The 27,953-nt window shown below is 41.1% G+C and overlaps 1 protein-coding gene across 1 annotated transcript in view; it reads right to left on the bottom strand.

Moving 5' to 3' along the window:
• AKNAD1 (AKNA domain containing 1) overlaps positions 1-27,020 on the bottom strand; it is a gene marked incomplete at both ends in the record, with an annotated part of 33,061 nt that extends 6,041 nt beyond the window's left edge. The window contains 9 exon segments of the mRNA XM_082858934.1: positions 1,624-1,721; positions 8,161-8,450; positions 10,546-10,702; positions 18,447-18,538; positions 18,542-18,580; positions 23,124-23,186; positions 23,283-23,431; positions 23,962-24,030; positions 25,955-27,020. Coding sequence (XP_082715060.1) covers positions 1,624-1,721; positions 8,161-8,450; positions 10,546-10,702; positions 18,447-18,538; positions 18,542-18,580; positions 23,124-23,186; positions 23,283-23,431; positions 23,962-24,030; positions 25,955-27,020 — 2,023 coding nt within the window.
• Positions 27,021-27,953: the final 933 nt, after the last annotated feature.

Below are 27,953 nucleotides of genomic sequence, written 5' to 3'. Positions count from 1 at the left end.
GTCTTGACTGCAGCTTCATGAGAGACCTTGAACCTGAACCACCCAGCTAAATGGCTCCCAAATTCCTGACCTGCAGAAACTATGAGATAGCAAATGTTTGTTGTTTTGAGCCATTAAGGTTTGGGATACATCATTACACAGCAATAAATAACACACCAGGCTCTTTGACCCTGGCAAGTCACTTAATTTCTCCAAGCCTCCATTTACTTATCTATAAAATAAAGATAATAATTCCTACCTTACAGGGGTATTATGATAGTCAAGTGATGTACACTATATGTCAACCATTCTCAGTTCTTTAATTTCAGAACACTCTTACTTACACTCTTAAAATTGAGAACCCTAAAGAGCTTTTGCTTATTATAGTTTTTATCATATAATATATGAAATTTTTTATACCTGTAGTAAAAATCCACCCTCCCCTTGCATTGGAGAAGAGCTGTCATACAACATTCAGTCAACTGAATGTGGCTTGGTAGAGAGGTATTTATAAATTTCAAGTAATTTTTGCTGTGCAGAATCATTCAGATTTTCCTAAGACTAAATGGGCAGTCTCAAAGCTTTTTTTTTTTTTTCAGAATTTTAAACTGAAGCATTTAAAAAATACTTTGTCATTTAAAAACAGTAATAATCACTTCATGTTCACAAAATAACATTTTTTTTGAAAAATAGCTATTTTTGAAAAAAAATCAGTGAGTAAAATGGCAGTGTTTTACGTTTTGGCAAATTTCTAAAACATCTAGCTTAACAGAAGGCAGCTGGACTTTATAGCTGTATCTCCATTCAGTCTGTTGAAATATTGTTCTTGCACAGAAAAGAGAGGACCTCACGGCCCCCCGGGGGCCCTCTGACCACACTTTGAAAATCTCTACTCTGTTCTGGTGTCTGGTATACAGTAAGTGTTCAATCGATTAAACCTACTATTATTATTAGAAAATGTGTCATCTACAGAGAAGAAATAGAACCAAATGTGACGTAACAGGAAGAATACTGAGTTGAAGGAAAAAACAAGCCTGGTTAGCTCTCTGGCCCCCAGCTTCCTGCTGTATAAACTGGGTAGATTAGGCTCGGCCGCTGATTTTCTTCTCAGGAGATACCTAAGCCAGCAGGCCTCAACTCCACCTCTTCCTCACCCAGGGCAGTCCTGCCAGGGGATGTTTTTCTGCTTAAATTATCTTTGGAGAAGGGCCCCTATGACTAAAACTCATTGGATTCCATGCACTGGTGCTCTCTGGGTCTGCTCCCCGCTCTAACTTTCTTTGCTCCTATGAAATGTGTATGGACAAGTCAGCAGCAACTGTCCCGTGGCGGGGGAGCTCCCAAGGTGCAGATTACGGGTCATGCTGGGGGGCTGCCACGCAGAACTGAGGCCGCCTCGTGACTGAGTCACGGAGCCCTGTGACTCCAGGCAGAGACAGGTGTGGGCACTTTCACCCTGCTTGACCACATCTCATTTGAATCAATTCATTATTCTTTACATTTTGCAACAATAATAATAATAACCAACGTGCAACACCCTAGTCTAAGTAAAGCTATTTGACAAGTAAAGCACATGGTCTGCTGGCAGTGAGCGGACCCCAAGGAGAGGGATCATGACGACTGGCCCCAGACCCCTCAACTTACCGAGAACTGAGTCTGGGTGCCGTGCCTTGTCTTGAATGGCAACAGGAAACCTTCCACGGTTGATTCCTCTGTGGCCTTTTTTCTCCATTTTTTGCTTCCTAAAAAAGGTGCATAAAATCCCATAAACTTTTATTATACTGCTAATAGCGATAGTGAGAGGTCTGGTAAAACTGAAATGTGAAATTTCTTATGTCAGAGCCTGGAATGATGGAGGATGCATGTCATCCTCAACACAGCTATCCCTCTGCCTGCCTGTTTGAGAGCTTCCCCGTAAGAAAGTGCACCCAGCTCAATTTGGCCTGAAAAGGACATGCATACCAAACATTAAAAGTAAATCTGTTTTGTTTCCCTGAGGATAATATCTAGTCATGATACACATAAACAATATAGAAATTTGAAGTATGGAATTATAAAATTTGGAGTTTAATTCATTGTCTCAAAATCAGTTCTTATCAGGGGAAGAAGCTGTACTACATGTCAATACCAGATCACGTGGCTTTGGATCCATAAGCACAAGCTGAGCGATCCGAAAATTCCAGCAAGGTAGATTTTGTCCAGTGTCTACGGGGCTAAAGGCTATGAGAGCATGTGGGGTTAATTTTAGCTGTGCAAGGCCACCAGGGGGCATCAGAAAGATGCCCTTCGATTGTCATTTACCGGGACACTTCCTCCGACTTGTCTGTAGCTTCTGTCTCCCTCCTTCACAGAAATTCTAACTCCTCCAAAGGAATTTTAGTTGATAGCAATTCTTAAGAAAGCTCTAGCTCAGCCCCTGGAATACTATAATAGCCCCTAGGGAACGTTGCTCATTCTTAGCCTGGAGGGCACCGTGCCCAAGACGTCCTGGATGTAGCCCAAGATGTCCTGGATGTAGCCAGTGAGTCAGGAATGAGACTGATTCCCGGGGATGGAGTTTGAGCCTCAGGCCTTGCTTGCAAATGTGTGCATGTCCCACTGTGCCTGGGCCTGCTGCTGGTGGAGAGAGGCGCCATGCTTGGAGTTTGTGAGGTTGGGGGCTGAGAAGCCAGGCCCTTTCCCTCTTCTTGGAAAAATATGCTCTCCTCATGAGTCACATATTTTCTCACACCTCATTTTCTGTCTCCACCCTCCTCCTCTGGGGCATTTGAACATCTGCTCTCCAAAGTGGAAAACTTGGATGGCACTCAAGTGAGTTTAGTCCAACACATGACTTTCTTTTTCTGCCTCTTTTAAACTTCTTTGTGCACTAAAATCTTCTTGCCAAAAACAGTTAAGGGCGGTTCTACTTGAGAAGACAGTTTTTCAACAAGACCAAGTAGCTGAAGTGTACTCTTAAATCCAAAATTCTGCATCAGACATAAAGGGATAAGCATTTTACACATAGTATATGTGTTATTTATCTGCATATATATAAATATCCTTCAAACAGTACGTACATCAGTAGGCTAAATAAAGAACACATCCCATCTGAGAGAGAGCTAATCTTCTAAAAGAGTAAAGAGTATATATAGCCCTCTGTTCAATTAATTCCTCAGGGATGATACAGTTTACCAAGATTTCAATTTATGAATCATGCATATCGCCACATCACACCCCAGCAGTTGATTTACTGTTAGATCTGATTTTACACTTGGTTGTGTTTTGCCTTCCATCTTGTTCATTATAAAAGAGAAAGTGTAGTCTAGAACACCAGTCCCTGTCTTGCTACTTTAGTGGTTCTGTGAGGTCTAGACTACGAATTTGGAAGAGAAATATTTAGTACCTTGAAAGCTTAATCAAAACGTTTTTTTAATGTCAAGCTATTTTTATTATGCTTACTAAAACCTAAAAAAAAATGTCAAAACATAGGTTTTAATTCAATTAAAAAAAATAGTGGATCTGGGATGACTCAGGGATTTGGCATCATTTGTGACCTTTGTATTGAAAAGAGAGTCAAAGCTGATGATGGACATGTTGGTTTAAAATAATGGTCCACACCAGATGACACACGGATATTTAACCACAAAATCATGCTGTTTCTTTTTTTAGAGGGCGGAAACTCAATAGGACCCTTATGACAAGTGCTCATTCCGTGCTTGGCATGCTTTCCAACAGGAAACTTCAGTCTTTCAGACCTTGTCATCTGCTTCTATTCGAATCCATTATGTTCAGGTAATAGTGGTGGCTAAACAGCCCCTCCCTCCTTGCCTCTCCACCTTCCTAAGGTCAATTAGCCAAGCTTTGGCTCCAGTCCACAGTGCCTCTCAAGCTTGGAGGAGGCGCCTCTTGCTGACTGATAGAAGCTTCAAATAAATGATTCTGAATCCACGCGGGCTAACAGCTGACCAAAGAGTGTTTCAAAACCATTAAGAATTTCTCCTTAGGATTTCACCTCTACAGCTTTTTACCCAATTTACAGCTTGTCACCTCCGGAAGATTTCTTGCTGAGGGATGTGGAGAAGTAAACCCTGGGACACGGGATTAGGCTTATTTCCGGTGGCATTGGGGGGCAGAGGTGGGACCCAACAGGGTAAGTTTTCATTCATTGTGAGGAGAGAGTAGTGAGGCTGCGAGCTGGTACACAATGGTGTATAATAATCTCCCACATGGGCAAGGTTCAAAGGGAGCCTAAAGGCCAAACCACCCTCCATACGCTGTGGGCATGATTCTTAACCAAGAGGCCTATCAGAATCATCTGGGGGAGATTTAAAAGAAAGATTCCCGGGCTTCCCTGGTGGCGCAGTGGTTAAGAATCCACCTGCCAATGCAGGAGACACGGGTTCGAGCCCTGGTCCAGGAAGATCCCACACACTGCAGAGCAGCTAAGCCCGTGCGCCACAACTACTGAAGCCCGCGCGCCTAGAGCCCCATGCTCCGCAACAAGAGAAGCCGCCACAATGAGAAGCCTGCGCACCACAATGAAGAGTAGCCCCTGCTCGCCGCAACTAGAGAAAGCCTGCGCGCAGCAACGAAGACCCAACGTAGCCAAACAAATAAATATTAAAAAAAGATTCCCACCAGGGCTTCACCCCGGGGAGGCTGATACAGTAGGTGGGGCTGAGGCATGTGCATTATTTTCAAGTGCCCTGGTAAGGCTGATGCTCTCCGCAGTTGAGAGCCGCTGCTCCAGGGATTTGTCAGTTGGGAGGGAGACCGGGCTGCATGTCCAGCCCTGAGATCTGCGATTCTATAACTCGGCCCGTGGCTGCTGGCACCTGTTCAGTTAGTTGATGCCCATCCTCACTGGAGTTAACTATTCCAGGACCGGCTCCCACCCACCCTGGGAATTTAGCAGCTGGAAGCCCTCACCATTCAAGGACCCGGTGGCAGAAGGCACAGCTTGCACCGGTCGTCCCTGTGCTGTCCTGCCTCCCCGAAGTATTGTTAGGCTCCTCCTGCACCACAGAGCACACACAGATGTGGATGTGACCGAGGAAGTGACTCACCCCTCGGCAGTTCAGGCACAGCCCAGCAAGCCGCGCGGACCCCGCCAAACTCACCATCTCAGGACTCCACTCTGATTTCTGGCTCAGTGGGGCCTGTGCTGTAACGGCCTGGGGCTTAGAGAAAGAAAGCTTCTACCCTGCCTTGACTTCCTTCCTTCTCCAGACATTTAAAAATCTAGTACAGATGAGAGAATACTCTCCCCACCCTGTTTTCTCTTTCCTTTAGTTTCAAATTACACCAAGCTCCACCAGAGGATGAACCAATTTAAGATGATTTTTAAATCCTTCAATCTGACCACTGGTTAGCAGAATCTAAAAGACTTTCCAAAGCAATGTATTCAACTATGAATTAAAACAAGGTTTAGGGACTATCTAGAGGTCTAAATGATTGTTTATATGTCCCTGTTTAACACACACAAAAAAATCACACTATGGAACTGAAAAGGCTGACACCACCCTTACTATGGTTTTACCCTTTATGTAAACAGAAAATAAACGTACTTTTCTCACCATTATAAACAATAGTGAGAAATAAGCATCATTGTACAGACAGCTTTTTCTATATTTTGAATTACTTCCTTAGGAGATGTCTGGGTCGAAGGTTGTGAAAGTGCTTGTGTGATGATACGTGTGGCCTAATTGCTTTCCACCAAAGCTGTACGAATTACAGAGCCGCCATCAACGTTGGTGGCTCGTTTGTCTACACCTTCCTCTGCATCAGGAGTTATCCCTTGAAAATGTTCTTGTTAATTTAAAAAGTAGGGGTGGCTCCCTGTGTTAACATTTCCTCTGTTATTAAAGGAGATAAACATTTCCACATATGTTTATTTATTGGTTGTATATCCTACTTGTGACTTTCAGTTCTAATCTTTTATCCATTAATTTTTTGGAGGGTTTCAGTGTTTTCTTATTCATAAAAACAACCATTTGTTGATTGCTCCTTGTGCCAAGTACCTCTCATATCACCTCCTTTATTCCTTACCACCATCCTGGCGTGTCGTCCCCATTTTAGTGATGAATAATCTGCGGCTCAGAGAATTTAAGCAGCTCGTCAAGGTCACACAGAGTGAGTGGCAGAGCTGGCATTTGAGCCTTTCCCCGTACACTTGTGTCCTTAACCACAGAGCTACTGCTCCTTCGTGCCCTTGTCAGAGCAACTTTGTATGATAAAAATCTTCATCCTGAACAGTGTTTGCTCTTACCATTTTCCAAGTTGTCTGCCTTTCTTAAAAAGATTTACTGTGGTTTCAGTTTTGCAAACATTAGTTGAAATGTTGACATTGTCAAAGAGGTGGTGGAAATGGCCAAGAAACATATGAAAATGGGTAAATTTCACAAATAGTCAAATTAATACAAATTAACACAATGAGGTATCAGTTTTCCTTTATCACTTTAGCAAAGGTTGGCGAGAAAAAGAAAACAGATACCCTGGTTTGGCTCAGGTTGGAAGGCACCTTCACTCCCAGGCACTGTTGTGGGCACCACTTTGCTAAAGGCCAGTTTATCCAAATTTTCACTGTGTATCTTTTGAACCATTAACTGCAACCCTAGGTTTTTATTCAGAGGAACTAATCAACTATGGCCAAAGGTTTGCATATAAAATGATTTTACTGAAGCAGTGTTTCTAATATCAAAGAAGTGGAAAAAACTAAATGTCCATCAATAAGGGATTGGTTTAATGAATCAGGGTACACCCATACAATGAAATACAGTGCAGTCCTTAAAAATGAAGCTGTAGGTTTATTCAATAACTTTTGAGAGGCCCACGATATAATGTTAAATGTAAAAAGCATATCCTAAAACAATACATGTATGGGGACTTCCCTGGCGGTCCGGTGGTTAACACTTCAACTTCTAATGCAGGGGGCGCGGGTTCATTCCCTGGTCGGGGAGCTAAGATCCCACATGCCTCTCGGCCAAAAAACCAAAACGTAAAACAGAAGTAATATTGTAACAAATTCAGTAAAGGCTTTAAAAATGGTCCACATCAAAAATTCTTAAAAAAGCCCCCAATACATGTATGATCCCATTTTTGTAAAAATGTGTATCAGAGAAAAAAACAACCAGATATACCTTAAAATATTAGTAATGGTTTTTCTGTCAGTGAAATGTTCCTCTGTATACTTTTCTCTATTTTCTGATTTTTTTGCAATAAGCCTGTATCACTTTTATAATTTAAAAAATAATGAGGTTTTTTTTGCTTCATTTTTCCCCTGTGTTTTCTTTTATTACTTCTGGGCCTTCAGGGAGTATCTCCGCACTTCACAGTTAAGGCAGATTTACATTAGCAGAATGTAGGGGGGGTGCCCTCCGCCTGAACTGGGAGACCTGGGATCCAGTGTCTCCTGTCATTTGCACTGGGCAAATCTCTTCACCTTTCTAAGCTTCCAATTTTTCTTCTGCAAAAAGTCTATGCAAACAGCAAAACTCCAAACCAACAGAATTATTAGTTTATTGCTTATTATAATTTTGTCATTATTATTTTAGACCCAGGGCTTTTAATCCCAGTATTTCCAATTCCTTTATAATGAAATCATCTCAAAGTGTGGTCCCCAGACCAGCAGCATTGACATCACCTGGGAGCTTGTTAGAAATGCAGAATTGCAGGCTCACCCCAGACCTACCGAATCAAAGCCAGCGTTTCAGTAAGATCTGCAGGTGAGTCCACGGCAGACTAAACTTGCAGAAGCCCTGATCTAGAACAGATACCTCAAGCAGGTTTCTCCTGAGTTCTGAAAGAGTGGAGAGGGTTAGCAATACAGGCAGCTCTCACCAGCACTAACACCCAGGGCGCCGGTTAGTATAAGAGCCAAGTGATCTTAATTATGCCAATTTCAGAGTCACGTTCAGCCATACTGGTTGGTTAAAGAGCCAAGGCAATGAACTGAGCAGAGCCAGGACGGGGCTGCAGGACGTTACTCCAGAAGCCGAAGACAACCTCATGGTCATTTGATCTGGTTAGTCTAGTTTGTTTTTTTTTTAAAAAAAAAGCAGTTTGAATTTTAGAGTCAGTTCTTGAGCTACCTGGGCGCCCCACTTTGGGGGATTATTTGGGTTTTGTTTAATCTGGTGAAGAGTCACTGGGAATTTAATTTCAGCACTCCTGGGACAGTGGGAACAAGTGACCACTTGCCCTTTTCCAACCCTCCCTCCCCTGGGCGTCTCTACAGAGAGAGGGCCCCCAAGGAAGCCAGGCTCCCGGAGGTGGAAGCGGTGGTCCAAGTCCACGTCTCCCTTCTCGGACCCTCGGGAGGGGCCCGTCGCTGCCCTCTTTGCTGAGCTGTGGGACCAGCCTGTCAAGTTCCTCGGAAGAGGGGGCCTCCTGTGTCTGTGCCGGTGGGGGGTGGGGGGGGCGGCGCCCTGTCCCCTCTCACCCACATGGCCCCGACGCCATGCAGGATGGCCAGGATGCTCCTTGGGTAACTGGGGAGCCACATAGAGGGACTTGCCATTAGGGCTGCTGTTGCACAGGAGGTGACTCAAAACGGGTTCTGCATTTCCCCACCACCCCTAAGGCACCATCACATCCTGCCTGGAGTCCCTTTCCCCGGACTCCTCACCTAGCTACCTCATTCTTATCCCCCAGTACTCAATTCAGATCTCACCTCTGACCCTACCCTCCCACTGTGAGTTACTGATGGTCATATCCCATCACCTAATTGTCACGGTACCTAACACTCAGGTAATGTGCTTACTGTGAGCCAGGCCCTGTTTTAAGTACGTATATTAACTCATTTAAATGTCCTAATAATATCATTAAAATTTCTAAGAAGCTGCCAGGTGAAGCCAATGCTGCTGGTCTGGGGGCCAGCTTTGAGATATTTCATTATAAAGGAATTAGAAATAATGGAATTAAAAACCCCTGGGTCTAAAATGATAATGACAAAATTATAGTAGACATAATAGTTCCGTTGGCTCAGACCTTTACAGTTTGCAAAGACTTTTTGCTAAAGAGGAGTTGGAAGCTTAGGCAGATATTATTATCCTCACTTTATACAGGAGGAAACTGAGGCACAGAGAGTTTATATAACTTTCTTAAGGTCACAAAGCTGATTAATGACAGAGCTCATATTGATATTTGAACCCAGGCAGTCTGGCTTCACAGTCCTAAGGAATGCATTATTACTTGCACCTACATAGCACTTTTAACATTCTGTAATTCCACATTAATTTTATCTGTTTGTTGTATGTGTCCCTCATGGAAATGTAAGCATCTTGAGGGCAGGTGGTTTGTCTGCCTTGTTTATATTGTATCCCCAATACCGAGAAAAGTGCCTAGCATTTAGCAAGAAATATTTACTGAATGAATGGTTAATACTAGAGGTAGACTCTCTTTTCAGGGCTATTTATCACAAAGTTATAGAGTCCTCATCATCTCACAACAGTTGCTATACACTTGGGGCCAGTTAAGAAGAGCGAACCCAGACCTGAGGGGAGTGCTGAGCAGGAGCCTGGGCTGCCTCACTAGGCTCACTCACACCATGTTGAAGCTAATTTCGGTTCAGGACTAGAGAGAGAACCAGCTGCGAACCTTGGGGATCATTTGTTAAATCCACAGTAGTGCAGAGTTTACTATACTGAGTACTCACTCTATACCAGGCATTCAGTCAGTTGTTCGGGCTACAAAGATGGGTACAAAGGCACAAGGACAAATGAGACATGATGCTGTGGGGGCACAGAGGCTGGGATGAAGAATCCTGCCTGGAGTGGGCGGCTATGCATCAAGGTTATATAACTAACCTTCAGAGTTAGTGGGCTAACTCTGAAGATGGGCCTTGAATGAATGGGATTTTGCCAGGCAGGTAAGGGTTTTGAGGAGGCAAACATACTTGTTTGGAAGGGCTAACATTTATATAATCTTCAATATCCTGTCCTAAACTCTGACAAAAACCTATTCAAGTTTTGAATAACAGCCATGGACTGTGTCTTCAAATACAGTCAATTTAAGGCAATTATCTAGACGATTCCATTTGTCAGAATTTTCATGTATTCTGAAATGTTCTGATAGTTGAGGTTACAAAAAGTACTATAGAAAGACACTGGTAATTGATTTGAATTCCTGGTTTTGCATATGTAGACAATCCAAAAGAATTTAACTTGAGAGAAAGAAAATGTAGAAGTGGACTCATGAGAAATGGTTCTTTGACTGAGTGTGTTATTCTTTATGTAGCAGAAATAGTACAAAACTATTAAGAAGAAAAATTATTTCTTCCAGGCAATCAAGATCTACAAAGAATGTTACTATTCATCCAGAAGAAATAGCTCTTTAGCAGTTCATCAGTTTAAGCTGCATTGTTACATCCTAAACCAATAAGATATTTCAAAAACCAACACTTGAAATAGCTTCTAATTCTTAAAAGCTGGTTCCACTTTATATAATATGATTCATAGGTCTTTGGAAAGTTAAATTTTCATGAAATGTTAAGATAGAATTCAGTGATTCCATTAATTAGGATTCTATAAATACATAAAAACCATTTTTCTTGGCATGAAATTAGGATGTAGGCTGCTATATTACCTCATTTGAGGATGGAGAGGATGTGGATGACAAGTCATCCAGGTTGATTTGAGAACTCATGGGAAGAGAGACAGCTGAAGTATATTTGCCTTTATTAATTTTCTCTTTAAAATCTTCAAGTAGCATCTCCAACGTGAAGATTTCACCTTCTACTTTTCTAGGTAAATATAAACACACAGGCATCTTATTGAGTATGCAGTCAACATTCTAATTAGTAACAACAGTTCTTGAATATAACATTGATCTACATTTTTAATGCCATCTATCTTCAGACAGGAAGGGTAATGGACACCTTCCCTGACAGGCATCCTGTTTATAGTTTCACTGCAAAGGCCTGGGCTCTAATACTCAATTTTTTCTTCCAGTTATATTGAGATATAATTGACATACAGCACTGGACAAGTTTAAGGTGTACAACATAATGACGTGACTTACATACAACACGAAATGATGATCACAACAATTTAGTGAACATCCATCATCTCATATAGATACAATATTAAAGAAACAAGAAAAAAATTTGTTCCTTGTGATGAGAACTCTTAGGATTTACTCTCAACAACTCTCATATATAACGTACAGTAGTGCTAATTATATTTATCATGTTCTATATTTCTAATTCTCATTTTGTTATTCATTAGCTGTGTATCTTTTGGCAAATCACTTAATCTTTCTGTGCCTCCAATGTCTCAACTATAACATGAGATAACAATATTTTGCTTATCTGGATCTGATTATCTTGAAGTCCCTTACAGTTCTAAGAGCTATGATTCTAGGAAAATAGTGATTTATATCAACTGAAAAAGAATGATATGAAAAATCTGAATAACTTAATTAACAAGCTTGATCCATAGATATATGTACATATAGGTATATGTGTATATATGTACATGCATATATAAATATAAATATATATTTTGCCCCCAAAGAATTAATTTTCCTCAAATTCATTAAATTTATAAAAATTTATCTCATATTTCTCCACAAAGAAAAATCTCAACAAATTCCAAAACATTAAAAATTATACCAGTTCTTTCCCAGTAAGATCAAGAACAAGGCAAAAATATTCCTTCTCACCACTCCTATTCAACATTGTACTTGAAGTCCTAGCTAAAGCAACAAGACAAGAAAAAGAAAGAGAAGGTATACACGTTGGAAAGGAAGAAATAAAATTGTCTTTGTCCACAGATGACATGATCATCTGTGTAGAAAATTAGAATCAACAAAAAAACTTCTGGAACTAATAAGCAATTATAGTGAGGTTGCAGGGTACAAGGTTAATATATGAAAGTCAATCACTTTCCTATATTCTTTTTTTTTTTTTTTTCGCGGTACGCAGGCCTCTCACGGTTGTGGCCTCTCCCATTGTAGAGCACAGGCTCCGGATGTGCAGGCTCAGTGGCCATGGCTCACAGGCCCAGCTGCTCCATGGCATGCGGGATCTTCCCGGACCGGGGCACGAAACCATGTCCCCTGCATCGGCAGGCAGACTCTCAACCACTGCGCCACCAGGGAAGCCCTCCTATATTCTTTTAAGGAACAAGTGGAATTTGAAGTTAAAAATATAGTACCATTTACATTAAGATCCAAAAAACTTAAATATGTAGGTATAAATCTAAAAAAATATGCACAAGGTCTCTATGAAGAAAATTACAAAACTCTGATGAGTGAAATCAAAGGACTAAATAAATGGAGAGATAGTCCATGTTCATGGATAGGAAGACGCAATATTATCAAAATATCTGTTCTTCCCAACTTGATCTATAGATCCAGTGCAATCCTAGTAAAAATCCCAGCAACTTCTTTTGTGGCTATTGACAAACTGACTCTAAAGTTTATATGGGGACTTCCCTGGAGGTCCAGTGGTAAAGAATCTTCCTTCCAATGCAGGGGACTTGGGTTCAATCCCTGGTCAGGGAACTAAGAACCCACATGATGTGGGGCAACTAAGCCCAAAACTACTGAGCCTACGTGCCTCAACTAGAGAGCCCACATGCCACAACTAGAGAGAGAAAACCCACACACCATAACTAGAGAGAAGCCTGTGTCACAATGAAAGATCCCACATGCCGCAACTAAGACCTGACGCAACCAAAAAAATAAATAAAATAAATGTTTTAAAAAATAAAGTTTATATGGAGAGACCAAAGAGCAGAATAGACAGCCTACAAATAGACCTACATAAAATTAGTCAACTGATATTTGACAAAGGAGTAAAGGTGATACAACGGAACAAAGATAATCTGTTCAACAAATGGTGCTGGAACAACTGGATATCCATGTGCAAAAAAAAAAAAAAAATGAATCTAGACACAGACCTTACACTCTTCACAAAAATCAGCCCAAAACGTATCATAGACCGGGAATAGAAGGATCATGTTTATGTATAGAATGAGTTGGGAAATTTTCCCTTTTCTTTTTATGTTCCAGAAGAGTTATTTAAAGTCTTTGTTGAACTCACCCATAGTCCCACTTGGATTTGGTACATTTTGGGGGTTTGACTGTTTACCATCTTTTCTATTATTGTCTGGTTATTAGTCTTTTCAGATTTCCTACCTCTTTTTGAGTAGAGTTTAATAATTTATATTTTCCTAGAGATTTGTCCATTTCATCTACATTTTAAACTGTGTTGATATGAAGTTGTCCAATCCCATTTGATCTAAAATTTTTATTCTGATATTTTTCCTTTCTCATTCTTTATGTTATTTATGCTTTTCAGTCAGACTTTCCAGTGGTTTATTTTATAGATATTTTCAAAGAAAATGTTTTATTGATTAAATTATTTTAAACTTCATTTATTTCTCCTTCCTTTTATGAATCTCTTCCTCTTTGGGGGTTTATTTTGATGTTCTTTTTCTGCCTTCCTGGTTTGAATTCTTAGTTTATTGGTTTTGAACTTTCCCCCCTAATAAATGCATTTTAAAACTATAAATTTTCTTCAGAGTACTACTTTAGCTACATTACATTGGTTTTCATGTTATTTTCTCATTTATTATTGACTTGTAGATTATTCCTAACCTCCATTTTTATTTCCTATTTAACACAAGAATTATTTAGATGAGTGTTAAAATTTTCTGATTAGATTTTTACTATCTTTTTATTATTAATTTCCAGTAATCAGAGAATGTGAGTGGTATAATTTTTTAATACCTTTTTTTAGAGAAGTTTTAGCTTCTCAGCAAAACTGATAGGAAGATACAGAGATTTCCCATATACCCCCTGCCTCCACACATATATAACCTCCCCCATTATCAACATCCCCACCAGAGTGGTACATTTGTTATAATTAATGAACTTATATTGACACATCATAATCACCCAAAGTCTATAGTTTACATTGGGATTTACTTTTAGTATTGTACATTCTATAGGTTTGAACAAATGTATAATGACATGTGTCCACCTTTATGATATCATACAGAGTATTTTCACTGCCCTAAAAATCCTTTGTACTCTGCCTATTCAACCCTCCCCCCACCCCAACCCCTAGCAACCACTGATCTTTTTGTTTTTGCCCGTTTTGCCTTTTACAGAATGTCACATAATTGGAATCATGCAACATGTAGCCTTTTCAGATTGGCTTCTTTCTTAGTAATATGCATTTAAGTTTCATCCATGTCTTTTCATGACTTGATAGCTCGTTTCTTTTTAGCACAAATAATATTCCATTGTCTGGATAGACCACAGTTAATTAGTGCAGTTCATCTACTGAAGGACATATTGGTTGCTTCCAAGTTTTGATGGTTCTGAATATAGCTGCTTGAAATATCCATGTGCATGTTTTTGGACATAAGTTTTCATCTCCTTTGTGTAAATACCAAGGAGCATGATTGATGGATCATATGGTAAGAGTATATTTAGTTTTGAAAGAAGCTGCCAAACTATCTTCCAAACTGGCTGTAGCATTTTGCATTCCCACCAGCAATAAAGCAGAGTTCCTATTGCTCTACATCCTCACCAGCATTTGGTGTTTTTAGCATTCCAGATTTTGGGCATTCTAATAGTGTGTAGTGGTATCTCATTGTTGTTTCAATTTGCCATTTCCCTGATGATATATGATGCGGAGCATCTTTTCATATGCTTATTTGCCATCTGTATGTTTTCTTTTGGTGAGGTGTCTGTTAAAATCTTTAGTACATTTTTTAATTGGGTGTTTTTCTTACTGTTGAGTTGTAAGAGTTCTTTGCATATTTTGGATAACAGTCCTTTACGAGAAGTGTCTCATCTTCTCATTCTCTTTACATTGTCTTTTGCAGAGCAGAAGTTTTTAATTTGAAGTCTAGCTTATCAATTATTTCTTTCATGGGTGGTGCCTTTGATGTTGTAGCTCAAAAACCATCACCATAACAAAGGTCATCTAGGTATTCTACTATGTTATGTTCTAGGGGTTTTATGATTTTGCCCCCCCAAAAGCACCAAATCCAAGTGGGATTATGGGTGAGTTTACCAAAGACCTTAAGTGACTCTTCTGGAACATAAAAAGAAAGGGGAAATTTTCCCAACTGATTCTATAGATAAACATTAGGATATTTATTAATATATTTCACGAGATTCATAAAGGAGATTAAATAGATTTCTAAACCCCATTTGATTAAACTTTTTCCTAAATTTAAAAATATCTAATTCTAGTAAGCTAGGAATAGATGGAAACTTTCTTGATAAAGCTTATCTACTTGAACCTACAGCAGTCATTATACTTGGAAGAATTCCCAATACCATTAGGAACATGACAAGAATGATTGTTTTCACAAGTATTATTCAATGTTTTTTGGGAAAACCTAGCAAATGAAATAAAGCAATAAAAAGAAATGTGATATAGAAAAGTTGGTGGGAAGAAAAGATATAATGTATAAATATTTAAGGGGAAAAGCGAAGTTGAGGGGAACTATTATCTGTTTCTGATTGTCATACCTAAAAACTAAGACAGTCAACTGAAAATCAACGAAATAGTAAGAACAAGATTGTGTCAGGTAGCCCCGTATAAGTTAAACATACAATTTTCTTTATTTCCTGTATATGGATTAGAGAAAACATCTATTAACAACACACAGAGGGACTTCCCTGGTGGTCCAGTGGTCAAGCATCTGCCTTCCAATGCAGGGGACGCAGGTTCGATCCCTGGTCTGGGAACTAAGATCCCACATGCTGTGGGGCAACTAAGCCTGCACGCCACAACTACTGAGCCTGCCACGGTCTGGAGCCCATGCATCACAACCAGAGAGCCCACATGCCACAGTTACTGAGCCCGCGTGCTCTAGAGCCCATGCCACAACTAGAGAGAAGCCCGCGTGCCGCAACAAAGAGCCCATGCACCACAGTGAAAGATCCCGCATACCGCAAGGAAGATCGCACGTGCTGCAACTAAGACCTGATGCAGCCAAATAAATATTTTTATAAGGTATGTGTATAATCTTGACTCTTAAAAGAAAACACAGAAAAAGTATAAAATAGCTAAGAACAAATTTGACAAAACATGTAAAATCTACATGAAGAAAACATGCTGGGGATGTTTTCATGGGAATGGGATGGGAATACTCATTGCAAAGATTTTAATTTTTCCTGAACTGATCTGTAAATTCAACAAAATCCTAAACAAAATTCAAATGGAATTTTATTAAAGGAATTTGGTTCCTAAAACTATATTTCTCAATAAAAGTGGCTCTATCAATGAAAAAAAAGAAATTTGCTGAGCTGATTATAAAGTTTATTAGTAAGAAGAGTATATAAGAATAGCTAAAGAAAGTTTAAAAGAAGAAACATTTAAAAATATACACTAACCTATAGTAATTTAGAACTATGTGGTTAATGTAGAAATAGAAACAGAACAATGGGGAGGATAGATCCAATCCCATGAACACACGGGTGTTTTGTATATGATAAAAGTGGCTTTTTACCAATGGGGAAAGGCTGCCCTATTCAACGAGTGGTGGGACAAAGATCTAAACCTGGAAAACCAGACTGATAAGTAAAATATAGGAAAATATGTTCTAGTCTGGCAGGCAGAAGGGAATTCATCAGGTGACAAGGGGAGACTGAAAATTTAAAGGAAGTGAAATGATGGAGCGAGGCCTCAAGGTAGCGGGAAGAGATAGGCTCAAGGACCAAGGCTGGAGAGGTTGGAAGGTGAGTGAAGGAAGAAAGAGGAGGTGAAAACATGCAGAACTGGAGGTGGAGAAAAGACATTTCTTGAGGGAATTTGTGATCTTTTCTGTAAAATAGAAGACAAGAGTGTATGCCGATAGTATCAGGGAGGAGGGATTGATGGAGGCAGAACCCCATTTCTTGACTCCTTGGCTTCTGGTGTGTGAAAGAATCAAATGACCATCAGACTACATTCTGACAAACAACATACATGAAATCCAAACAATGTTTTTGAATATTACCTTTCAAAGGCAATAATAAGAAAGTTTTAATAAGAGCACAATAGCTGATTTAAGCAATTAGCCAATTAATTTGCACAATTCTTTCCTTTACAGAAAGCCATCAACAATAGCCTTTGGACCCATCATTTAGAAGGTTCTCGACACACTACGACCTCAAGGGTTGGATTGGGTTCTGCTCTTTGCCACATTTTGCCCATTTGCGAACAAGAGGAATTGAGCACACTTTGCTCTGAGGCAGTTCTGAGGTGAGTTTTGGGAGAGGCTGAGTCCTTCCCTTGCCCCAGTGTTGACAGCTTCTCCTGTATATGGGATATAATTGCAGTTGAAACTCTTTTGATTTATACTGGGGCCAGGCGCAGTGTGGGTGTAACTAGGATATAAATAAGGCATTGCATAACTTTGGTCTTAATGCGCACAGAGGCTTGTCTTTAAGACGACTGCCAAAACAAGTGGGATTTCTTGGAAAATAAATATCCTTACTCTATTAGTTTTTAAACAAATAGTGAAAGCATGCGGAGATCCTTTTTTCCAAGAAAAAAAAGGCTTTGGGGGAAAAAAATCAATATTAAAACCTCATCCTTGCTGTCTAATTACTCAGTATTGAAATAACAATAGACAGAGATTTCATTCATTTTGAAGAAGTAATATCTCAGGACGCTAGTGCCAAAATACAAACCATTAAAATATTTTGGCATCAAGAATGAATTCATGTTAAAATGCTATGAATAGAAAGAGCTGAACTTACAAATATTAAGCCTACTAAATGGGTTCTTTAAATTCATCCCAGGAAATTATATGGAAACAATCCTAGCCTTGAGTCCTGGACTACATCTTAAAATTATTTAGACTGGAAAGAGAGGGGCATGGTGGCATCAGAATGGCCAACTGGAACCTTCATTCGATATGATTGTGCGCCCAAGTTTCTAATGTGAATTAATTCAGGAATCATTTGACTTCAAGCCTTAACATTTTGCCTTTATCAGGATTTGTGGGTCCCTTACCCCAACACTAACCAATGTAACAATGATTCATTCCTGCCTGCTGTCTCTTTGGAATTGTCTGTGCATGAGGAAAAAGAAGGACAGAAAAGAAGAACCAGGCAGGGGAAATAAAGGCAGGAGTGGGATGAAGGAGAGGACAGGACAGGAGGAGCTTGGAGAGGAGAGGGTCCTCTGGGGTTAACACGTGAGCCTTTCTAGAGTTTCTTGTACTCTTCTGATTCTCAGAACCAATTATAATGACATCCAACAAAATGCAAGGTGGTGGCACAATGTCTCTCCTCCAGGAGACCATTGCTCATTTGGGGCACTCTATCTTGGTCAGTGCCCTGCACAGGACCTTACACATAGCAGGAATTCCGTACTGCTTGTTGCATGGGGTAACACTTATTCAATGGGAGCACAGTTTTTGCTGACCCAAGACCAATGGCTCTCCAAGCACTAAGCCATCAGCCGCATCAGAATCCCACCTGAAGGAGATTACCTCTGACCCTTCCACCTTACACAGTTTAAGCCTCACCTTTCTGGATCAAATTCATCGACAGCTGGGGATTCATGCTTGTGGACTTGCTGTTTCAAAGTCAGATGCTTTTCCTTATTGGCCAGAAACTCCTATTCCAGCAGTTCGAGGTGTCCCTGCATTTTCTCGAGGACCTGTAACAGTGGAGTCACTGGAATCATTCACAGGTAAGCCTGTGTGTGTAGTTGGTTTTCCCCAAAACACAATGAGGATGTACCCCACAGTAGTGTCAAAACAAAGCCATCATCCTTCTCCTGGCAATTGTTTTGTTTCAGAGTCTGACATCTAAAATATAGACAACCCAAGACCCATCTCAGCATTTATGACACCTCATAGCACATAGCTGAAAAATATGGTCACTTCTGATTTCTCTCCTAGAACCCACTTGGAGGTGTTTAAATTTTTGTTAATGGGACATTCATAATCCTACATATTTGCAGAATAAGTTTTAGCTCATAGAGCACTTTTCCATTCATTATCTTATTTAATCCACACATCAATGTTGTAAACGTGGCTATCCCAGTTTTATAGAGGAGGAAATTGGGGCTCTAGGAAGTATGTCAGAAGTCACATAGATATTAGAAAAGAACTGAAGTTAGAGGACCTGGGATTGAATCTATGGCACTTGGGGGATGAAATGGGGAAGGAACATCGGGAAGTTTAGTCAAAAGCTTCAACTGGGTCTTCCAGATGTAGCCTCATGCAGATGAATGTTTAAACTGTACAGGTCAGGGTCTTATCTCGATGCACAGAGGCTGCAGCCCTGCAGCCCCAGTCACTAAATATTCCCTGAGCACTGCCCAGGTTTGGTCCTGGGCCAAAAGTGTGAGAGACACAAAAGCTGTATCAGGCACAGTCCCTGGTCTCAGGGATTTTATTCCAGTTGGGAAAACAGACTGTGGGATGGAATACTTTGCTATGGCTCAATGGAAGAAGTGAGACTTAAGTCAGGCTTAAAGGACTCAAGAGGGCTTGGATCAGGCAGTATCCGTGAAAATGGAGAGGAAAGGATGAATTGGAGAGATATTGCCAAGGGCAAGAATACTGCATCATGGGATTATAGAATCGGACACACCAGGGTTCAAGTTCAGACTGTCACCTACTAATTGTATGATTTTAGTCACCTTGAACTCTAAGTTTCAGTTTTCTGATTTGAGATAATAGCCCTCACCTCATATTGTAAAAATTAAATGAGATAATGCTTAGTGCCAGGAGCATAGTACACCCTCAATAGATGGTAGCTCTCATCTTCATTGTTATTAGTTCTTACTATTATTAAAATAAACAAACAAGTTTAGAAGCATACTGGCTATACGGGTATAAAAAATGGCAAGTGTGGTAGATGTTTTCCATTTCTCCTCACCCCAGATCCACCCTCCAACTTTCTCTGTGCCCCAGCCAGGAGGCTGGCCTTCAATGGACTGTATCAATAGGCTCCCATGCCTCTGGCTTTGGTTGATTTCAGCCAATGGAAGACAACAGCAGGAGAGAGGAACTGAAGAAGGATGAGGTAGGGTCTTTATTTCCTTGATTTCCTCCTGTCTGTATCATCATGGATTGGCTGTGTCTCTATCAAAAGCCGCAGAACTTGTCAGCTACCCCTACAGCTACTGCTACTCTTCTTATGCTCCATTATCTGCTCTTCCTCCATCCCTCTGCCCCACTGTTCCTTCCATGAGATGCTTTCTATCCCTTATTGGTTTCCCTTAACCTTGACCATGCTTTTGTAAAATAATGCCTTACTAAGCTCTCCTCAGTAACTCCACTGGAGTAAGCCTTCTTGTTCTTGCCAGGACCCTGACTGATACTATAAATATCACAGACAACACTCAAAGGTTTCTACTGTGGGAGGTGGGAAGAATGTGAACCCCCTGATGAAACTGAGGAATTTGGAAAGGCTAACAAGTTTGAATGAAGATGTCAATGTTGGGCAAGGTAGAATTTTGGTAAGAGTGGGAGATCCAAAGGAAGATCAACACAAACATTTGGAGCTCCAGATGAGAAGTGAGGACTAGTAATTTAGGAATTGGTAGCATGAAAATGGTGGTTAAAGCCATGAGAAGGAATTAGGTATTCGAAGGAAAGAGAAAAGTGAAGCAAGCCGATTATGAATTATAATTTGGGATCTTGGAATTTTAATTGTGTTCAGAAGAAGATAGGGCATAGTTTTCTTGCCATAAATGTACCTCATTTAACTCTCTTAACGAAGATAGGCAGACATGCTACATGTCTAAGCTTGTACAATCAACACATAGAACCAGGATGTTTGCTGCAAAATCCAAATGCTCTCTCCGTGTGCTGCTCACCCTGAGAAAGTTAGTTTTAGCCCTGTCTGGCCTTCCTTCACTGAACCAGATGGGCCCGGAATTAAGGAGTCACCTTCCTAAGGAGTCACCTCTCTCCTCTTCTCTCAGTCCCGACACGAATCCCCACACACCCTCTAACATAGGAAGAAACTTCCTGAAACTTCCTCAAGAAGGCTAATGCCTTGAACCAGTTTCCTCTGCTTTGCTTGGCCTTTTAAAACTTTATGTTCTCCCAGTTTCTGAAAGCCTGGGTTTTAGGAGATCTCCTTTATCATTCACTCCTTAACTCCTGCAATCTGGCTTCTGTAGAACTACCACTTCATTGAAATCAGGGTTGCCAAGCTCCCTCATGACCTCTCAGTTGCCAAATCCAATGCACATCTTGCTTACCTTCCTTACTTGAAGATTTGATGGTGTGGCCCACTCCCTCTTTCTCAAAACCCTCTTTTCTCTTGGCTTCTGTAGCTCTGCCCCTTCCAGGTCTGCCTCGACCATTTGAGTCTCTCCTCATCGATCTCCTTAGAGGACCCCTCTTCTTTTTCCTGCCCCTGGTTCTGCTTCCTATGATCCTATCTTTGGATTTCTTCACTGCTTACTCTGCGTGTTTGCCTGAGCAATCGCCTATACCCCACAGCTTCAACATAAAACTATACCCAAATTTACATTTCTGGCCCAAACAACTCCTCTGAGCTTCAGATCCATTGCTCTAATTGCCTACTGGACCTCTCTAATTGGATGTCTTATGGGTACCTCAAAATGTCCCAAACTGAATGTGACATCTGGCCTCCTGCCTACCTGGCACACCCATTCTGAACTGGATCCTCCACTTTTATTCCTGACCTTGGTTACCCAAGCCAGAAATCTGGAATGCATCCAAGCCTCCTCTCTTATTTACCTGGTTCAATCTGCCGCCACTTCCTTAAACTCTTGGATTTGTGCCCTCTCCATCCTCACTGCCAGCCTTGCTTTAGGACTTCATATAACTTGTTACCTGGATTATGGCTTTCTAGCCGATCTCTGTCCCTACAGTCTTGCCCCCATGGTGCTTGCTGTTTCTCAGCTTTGAATCCTCCAGTGTTGCCCCATCACTCCACCTCAGGATGAAATTAATCTAAGCTCCTTAGCGTGGTGTAAAGGCTTTTCATGATGTAGTCCTTATCTACCTCTCCAGTCTCCTCCCTTCCCCCTGAGCTCCATCTGGTCAATTACACTGCCACACAGTTCCTCACACTCTCAGCACTTTCTTGTCCCTGTGCCACTGCACCTGCTGATTCCTTTTCCTGGAATACACCTTTGCCCTTACTCTGCCATATTCTTCCTACATGCCCAGCTCAGAAGTCCCTTCCAGGAAGCCTTCTAAAATACCGTCTCACTGGCAAGGGTGAGCCTCTTCAGTGCTGCCATTAGTATCATATGTAACCTTTCCCAAGCTGCATGTTACTTGTTGATTTACTGGTCTGTTCCTAGGAGACGATAAGTCGCTTGAAAAAGAAATGTTTCATCACCTCCAAATTCCTAATGCCTGATACAGAGTCTGAGTCATAGGAAGTACCCCACAAATGCTGTCGAATGAATGTATGAGTTATTTAATTACTATGGTGAAAGAATAATGAACTGTGTCTCAACATTTGCCTCCTCCTAGTTTTTGTCTATACTGTTTGGTTTCTGAAGCACAGACTGCCCTGAGCTTTGCTCGTGTCCTTTATGTCAGGACTTCTGGCCATCTGTCCTGCTGCTGACCCAATGGCCTAAACTACATCTTCAACTTCACACACACCTGGTTCTAGTAGTCTCAGCTTTTTGCCCCACTGCCATGCTTCACCCCCACTTCCCACGACCCTGACGCTGATGAACAAGGCTATGGTTACAACATAAATTAATGATTTGATTAAATGCAACAACAAGCAAGGATGCGAAAGTCAAAGGTTTTGATCTGAAGAGCATGGCTTCAAGATTAATTTTAAGTTTTCTAAGTTTTACATATTGAGTTGCCAGATACTGGCAATTTTTGTAGCCTGTATCCCCCAGGACCCATCAAATCTGGATGTGCTTGCCCTTTACAACAGCTGACATATTATTCTCTTGAACTTACCATGGTCTCATATTTATTATGGGATGACTGCTGAGGAAAAACAGCCATAAGTAATAGATCCCCTGAGAAGGAGAAAGGGCTAAATACATATAGAAACAGAAAGCTCTAAGCTCTTTTAGTCCCTGTAACACAAAGATAGTTTCATCTTCAGCACAGCACTTCTTATCAGAGCATTTCTATTCCCACCGATGTAGAGAAAACATGATACTATAAAGTCATTTGTATTTTCCCATGTGAAATTCCCTAAAAAGATTTTTAAAACTTGATAAAATTTATTACCAGCCTCCTATCTTGCAAATGATAGGGAGAATCCTGTGCTATGCTTTTGGAAGATTCTTGTACCTGCAGTGAAAAAATGCAATATTTCGTTAAGGGCATAGAGTCTTACGTTTGAATTTGGTTATTTCTATCTTTCATAATAAGCTTTAAAAGTATTACTTTAGTCTTCAGTTGATCAGTCTGTTCTTTTAACTTCTGACACATCTGTTTCCCTTGGGATATCGTGTGAAATGTGTAAGAAGAACTTGAGGAAGGGTCTTTCTGAGAAGTCAATGGCATCTGAGAGAGACTTGTCTCAGATTCTATTCCTATGTAAGAAAGAATAAGTTTTGGTTACCATTCATGTCAGCTGCACTGCAGTTTTATTAAGTACAGAAAACAGAAGTCTGTGGCAATCACTACCAATCACTATTTAAAAAAAAAATTTTTTTTTCAAAATGTATATCTAAATCAAAGAGGTTTAAAAATGATGGTACTGGGACTGCCCTGGTGGACCAGTGGTTAAGAATCTGCCTGCCAGTGCAGGGGACATGGGTTGGATCCCTGCTCCTGGAGGATCCCACATGCCTTGGAGGAACTAAGCCTGTGTGCCACAACTACTGAGCCTGCGCTCTAGAGCCTGCGAGCTGCAACTACTGAGCCCACGTGCTGCAACTACTGAAGCCTGTGCGCCTAGAGCCTGTGCTCCACAACAAGAAAAGCCATCACGATGAGAAGTCCAAGCACCACAGCGAAGGGTAGCCCCCTCTCACCACAACTAGAGAAAGCCCACGCACAGCAATGAAGGCCCAATGCAGCCAAAAATTAAATAAATAAATATTTTTTAAAATGCTAGTACCTGCAAGATGTTCTTGGTGGACGTGTACCATGGGCTCCATCTGCGCATTTAAAGGATAAGAAAACGTGACTGTTGATAGTGATCATGACGCCATTACTCAGGATGACTCGATGTGTTCTGGTCATCATGGAGGCCACCCAGTTGTGTCAAGAGCTGGGCCCCTGATGCCAAGGTTAAATTCCACTCCGACACTTATCTGCCAGGTGACCCAGAGCAATTACTTCATCATTGTAAACCTCAAATTCCTCAACAGTAAAATGGATATAGTAATAGAACCTACCTCATAGTGTTGTGATGAGAATTAAATGTTACCATAGTATCTGTCATATGGTAAGCGTTTATGTTAGCTGTTACTACTGTCATGTTTGTTACTATTACGAGGAATACTCACATATTTCTCCTACAGCTAGACCATAGGTTCCACAAAGGACCGTTGTTGATCTCGTCACCGGCTCTATTGCTGGCGCTCTCACTAACACTCAGACACATGGTAGCCACACTCCAGAGAATAATAACAGTAAGCGTTAAGTTCCAAAATGTGTCAAGATAGTGATTGTTCACACAGCCCTTTTCTACTCACCAGAGGCTAACTGGATAAGAGTTCAGATTCCGGAGTGATTCACCTTGAGGGTCTTCCCATTGTTCCCAACACACACAGCTCACAAACACGCTAGTGCCAGAGAGCTACTGTAGTGGTCAAACTAGACTGTGGTTATTACGAATATCTCAATTATATGGTGGCTGTGGAACCTATAGAGTCCAGTTCTCCAACCTGAATTGACAGGACGAGAGAAAATCAGACACCTGACTTCAGGCTCCCATTGCCAGAGACAGATGAACTTGATATTCATTCTGCCCCTACTAACGACAGGGCACTGAGAACTGTGCCCACCGAGGGGTGTTCTCCTGCAAGCAGAATGAGGAACGTGGAGACTTCCCAGTGTCACAGGGGTGCAGATTTCTCCATGACTGAGAGAAGCATCCCAGTCGAGGCCAGGTGGGCTGCTGGGTCCCAGTATGTGTGTATGTGTGTGTGTGTCAGGGGTGGGGGCTTCTGCTCAAACTCCCCAGAACGTTCAGCTGAAAGGGAAGGCAGCTGAAGCATAAAGAGGTGGAAATGGAAATAGGCAGAGAACGTTCAGTCAGGGGGACCCTCATAGAATGCTTAAAGGAAAGATCATACAGTCCTGGCAAAGTGCCGAGAGCTACAGTGTTTCCTTTGATCATTACTGTGAACTTACCTAACTATTGAACCTCAAACAATCAATGAGATCCTGAGCCTCAGCATGCTGGGAAGGTGGGTGGAAGGATGGGAAGATGCGGAAAGGGGAAATAGTATAAAGTAAACATTAGCAAAATTTTGTACTAAATAGTTACCAATATAACAGTCTTGAAGCATGTTATTAAAGATCTTAATTCAGTCCAATTGAGCATTCATAACCAAGGACATAATATGTGCAAACAGAAGGCTAGGCCTCTGGGGGAACTTGGGCAAAGGAAAGATGGAGACAAGGTGGCTGCCTCCAGAGTCTTCAAATCTAGTGGAAGGAACAGATGTTTCTAAATCGTTAGGATCCAAAGCGGGCTGAGATAAATGCTCTGACAGAATACTAAACAAACAAGGATGGGAAAGACTGTGACTAGGGGGTTCTGAGAAGTCCTGTGGCCAGTGGGGAATTGAAGGAGGCCATGAAAATGAGCAGGTCTGTGGTAAGCAGAGGTGGGATGTTCCACGTAAGGCAGGATCTCAGAGTGGGCAGGGCCAGCCAGGTACCTAAGGATGACTCCTGGGGTGGGAGGGGGGAGTTTAGTTTAGAAGAGTAGGATGGCATGAAAAACAGGGAAACGCAAATTCCAGGTTGAAGAACTTGGATTTTATTCTATTATGTGTTGTTGTTAGTTCAGCCCCTGATTCTTCTCAGGAGAAGACCCACTGAGCTTCTGAGAGGTCAAGGTATTGGGCCAGAACTAGAACCCAGAACCTCAGACCTACACCTCAGTTCTATGCACCCTCCAGAGACCCACACTGATATAGATGAGTAGCGGCCCTCCTTATATGTTTGCTGGAGACGGCTTTCACTTATCTCTATCTGTTGTGAAGTTTCAGGAGTTTTCCATTTCTGCTCTTGTTTTTCAACACCGTTTGATCTAGACATGCTTTCTGAAATATCTTGCACAATAGCTGACTTATCTCTCAATTTAGGAGAAAAGCTGGCTTGTTTATCAGTTGTAAGTGGTTTGTCAATTATGTTATTTTTAGGAGCAACCTTAGAGGAATCAGAGAACCAGTAATGAACTTGACCTTGGCCATATTTGAACCTGTTGCCTGAACTTGCTTTTTCAGCCTGCTGTTTCTGGGGTGTCTGCCCTTGGCAACTTTTTTCTTTATCACCTGGACTCTTGATTTTAGTTAGAAAATTTGAATTTTCCTGATGGTTGCTTTCTCCAGCAGCGACTGGATCTTCTAAATCAGAGGTGTTTTCTTCTGTCTTGGTTGGCAAACACCTGGGCTTATTGCTGTTTTCACCATCGCTTTTGGAGTTGAGTTGGTCAGTGAGTTCTGAGGTTTGCTCTGTTGGCCAAGAATTCGTAACATGCTGCAAAATAATATTTTTAATAATAGCTCCGTCAAAACTGTCAGCATTAGAGATCTCTGGGAGAGTTTCACAATTAATGCCTTGACCTTTTGAGAATTCCTCTTTGCAAAGATGATGGAGTAAAATATCAGGAATGTTTGACTTTGAAGGGTCTCCTTGGTTAGATGGAATATGAAGATTTATGGTGCATTGATTCTCTTTATTATATTTTTTGCTGACAGCATTTTCAGTTGTTTTATCCAAAGTCACGGCCATATCTGCCTTTCTGCAAGTCTCTCTATGTGTGGCCTTTTCTTGAAGGTCCTCTTCTGTTAAATTCATTTGATTTGAGACATCAAGGATGTCATATTTTGAGGTAAAATGGTAATCGTTGTACATCTGAATTTGGGAGAAGTCCCCATCATAAGGCAAATCCTCCTGTTTCTTAGAAGTTGCATCTTCCGAGAAATTGGCTTCATCCATGTATGTGTGGCTTGACCTCCTTTATCAGTTGCTGCCTGGTCTTGATGTTCTTAATTGTAGCAACAGACCTTCTGGTTTTCATTGATTGTCTTCATTGTGTGTCTTAGTCCGTGCAAAACAAAAAGAGCCTCATTATTAAATATAATTTATTTAACGTATGAAACCATGCTTATCCTAGTGTCTATGCCGGAACAAAACGGATGCTTTTCATTTAGAGAAATGCAGTTATAAACATGAAGGCAGGAAGCACAGCCAAGAGTAACTCATCCTAAAGCCTACATGAACATAATCAGTGGTATATAAGCAAGGAATTAGAAAGGAGGGGGGCTAAATTTTTTATTCATTAAAATTTGAGGGAGACATTGGTCTCTAGTTAATGACCAAATATTTACCAACTTCTCTTAGGAAGTACTATTTGAAATTTGTTCTCCCCAAATAGGAGCTTGGAATGCAAGTAAAGGATTGATTTTTTTTTTAAGTACCACGGCTGTCACTTGTCCACACATCACTGATGGGCCTCTTTGTGTGGCACTGAAAGCAGACTCAACTCAAACAAACCACCAGCCTACTCTGTTCTGGTGCTTTTTCATTTGTCCTCCCAGACATTCTTGTCCCCTTCTTCTGATTTTCCCTTGTATATTGGAGAAAGGCAGAGAAGGACTGACAGAAATATGAGCAAGGAACCAAAAGGTCTTTTGAACACCCAGAGGCCAATCTGCCATCAAGCATCCCTCTTCTGATTAGAACCCAGGCAGAACCCAGTTCAAGAGACTGCCTTGCTCTGAGCAGTCCTGTCAAGCTGCCACAGTCTGGTGGTAGCAGCGTGTCTCAGCGATACTCCTGAAAATGTTCAGAGCAAAACCAGCTGCCATTTGGTAAGAGTCTTTTATTCTTTTAAATAAAATTTAAAGCATCCATTTGGATATCACTTCT

This window comes from Leucopleurus acutus (assembly GCF_964270905.1).
Source record: "Leucopleurus acutus genome assembly, chromosome: 2".
NCBI lineage: Eukaryota > Metazoa > Chordata > Mammalia > Artiodactyla > Delphinidae > Leucopleurus > Leucopleurus acutus.
The sequence above is the reverse complement of the archived record's forward strand: the minus strand, read 5'-3'. Positions and strand labels throughout refer to the sequence as shown.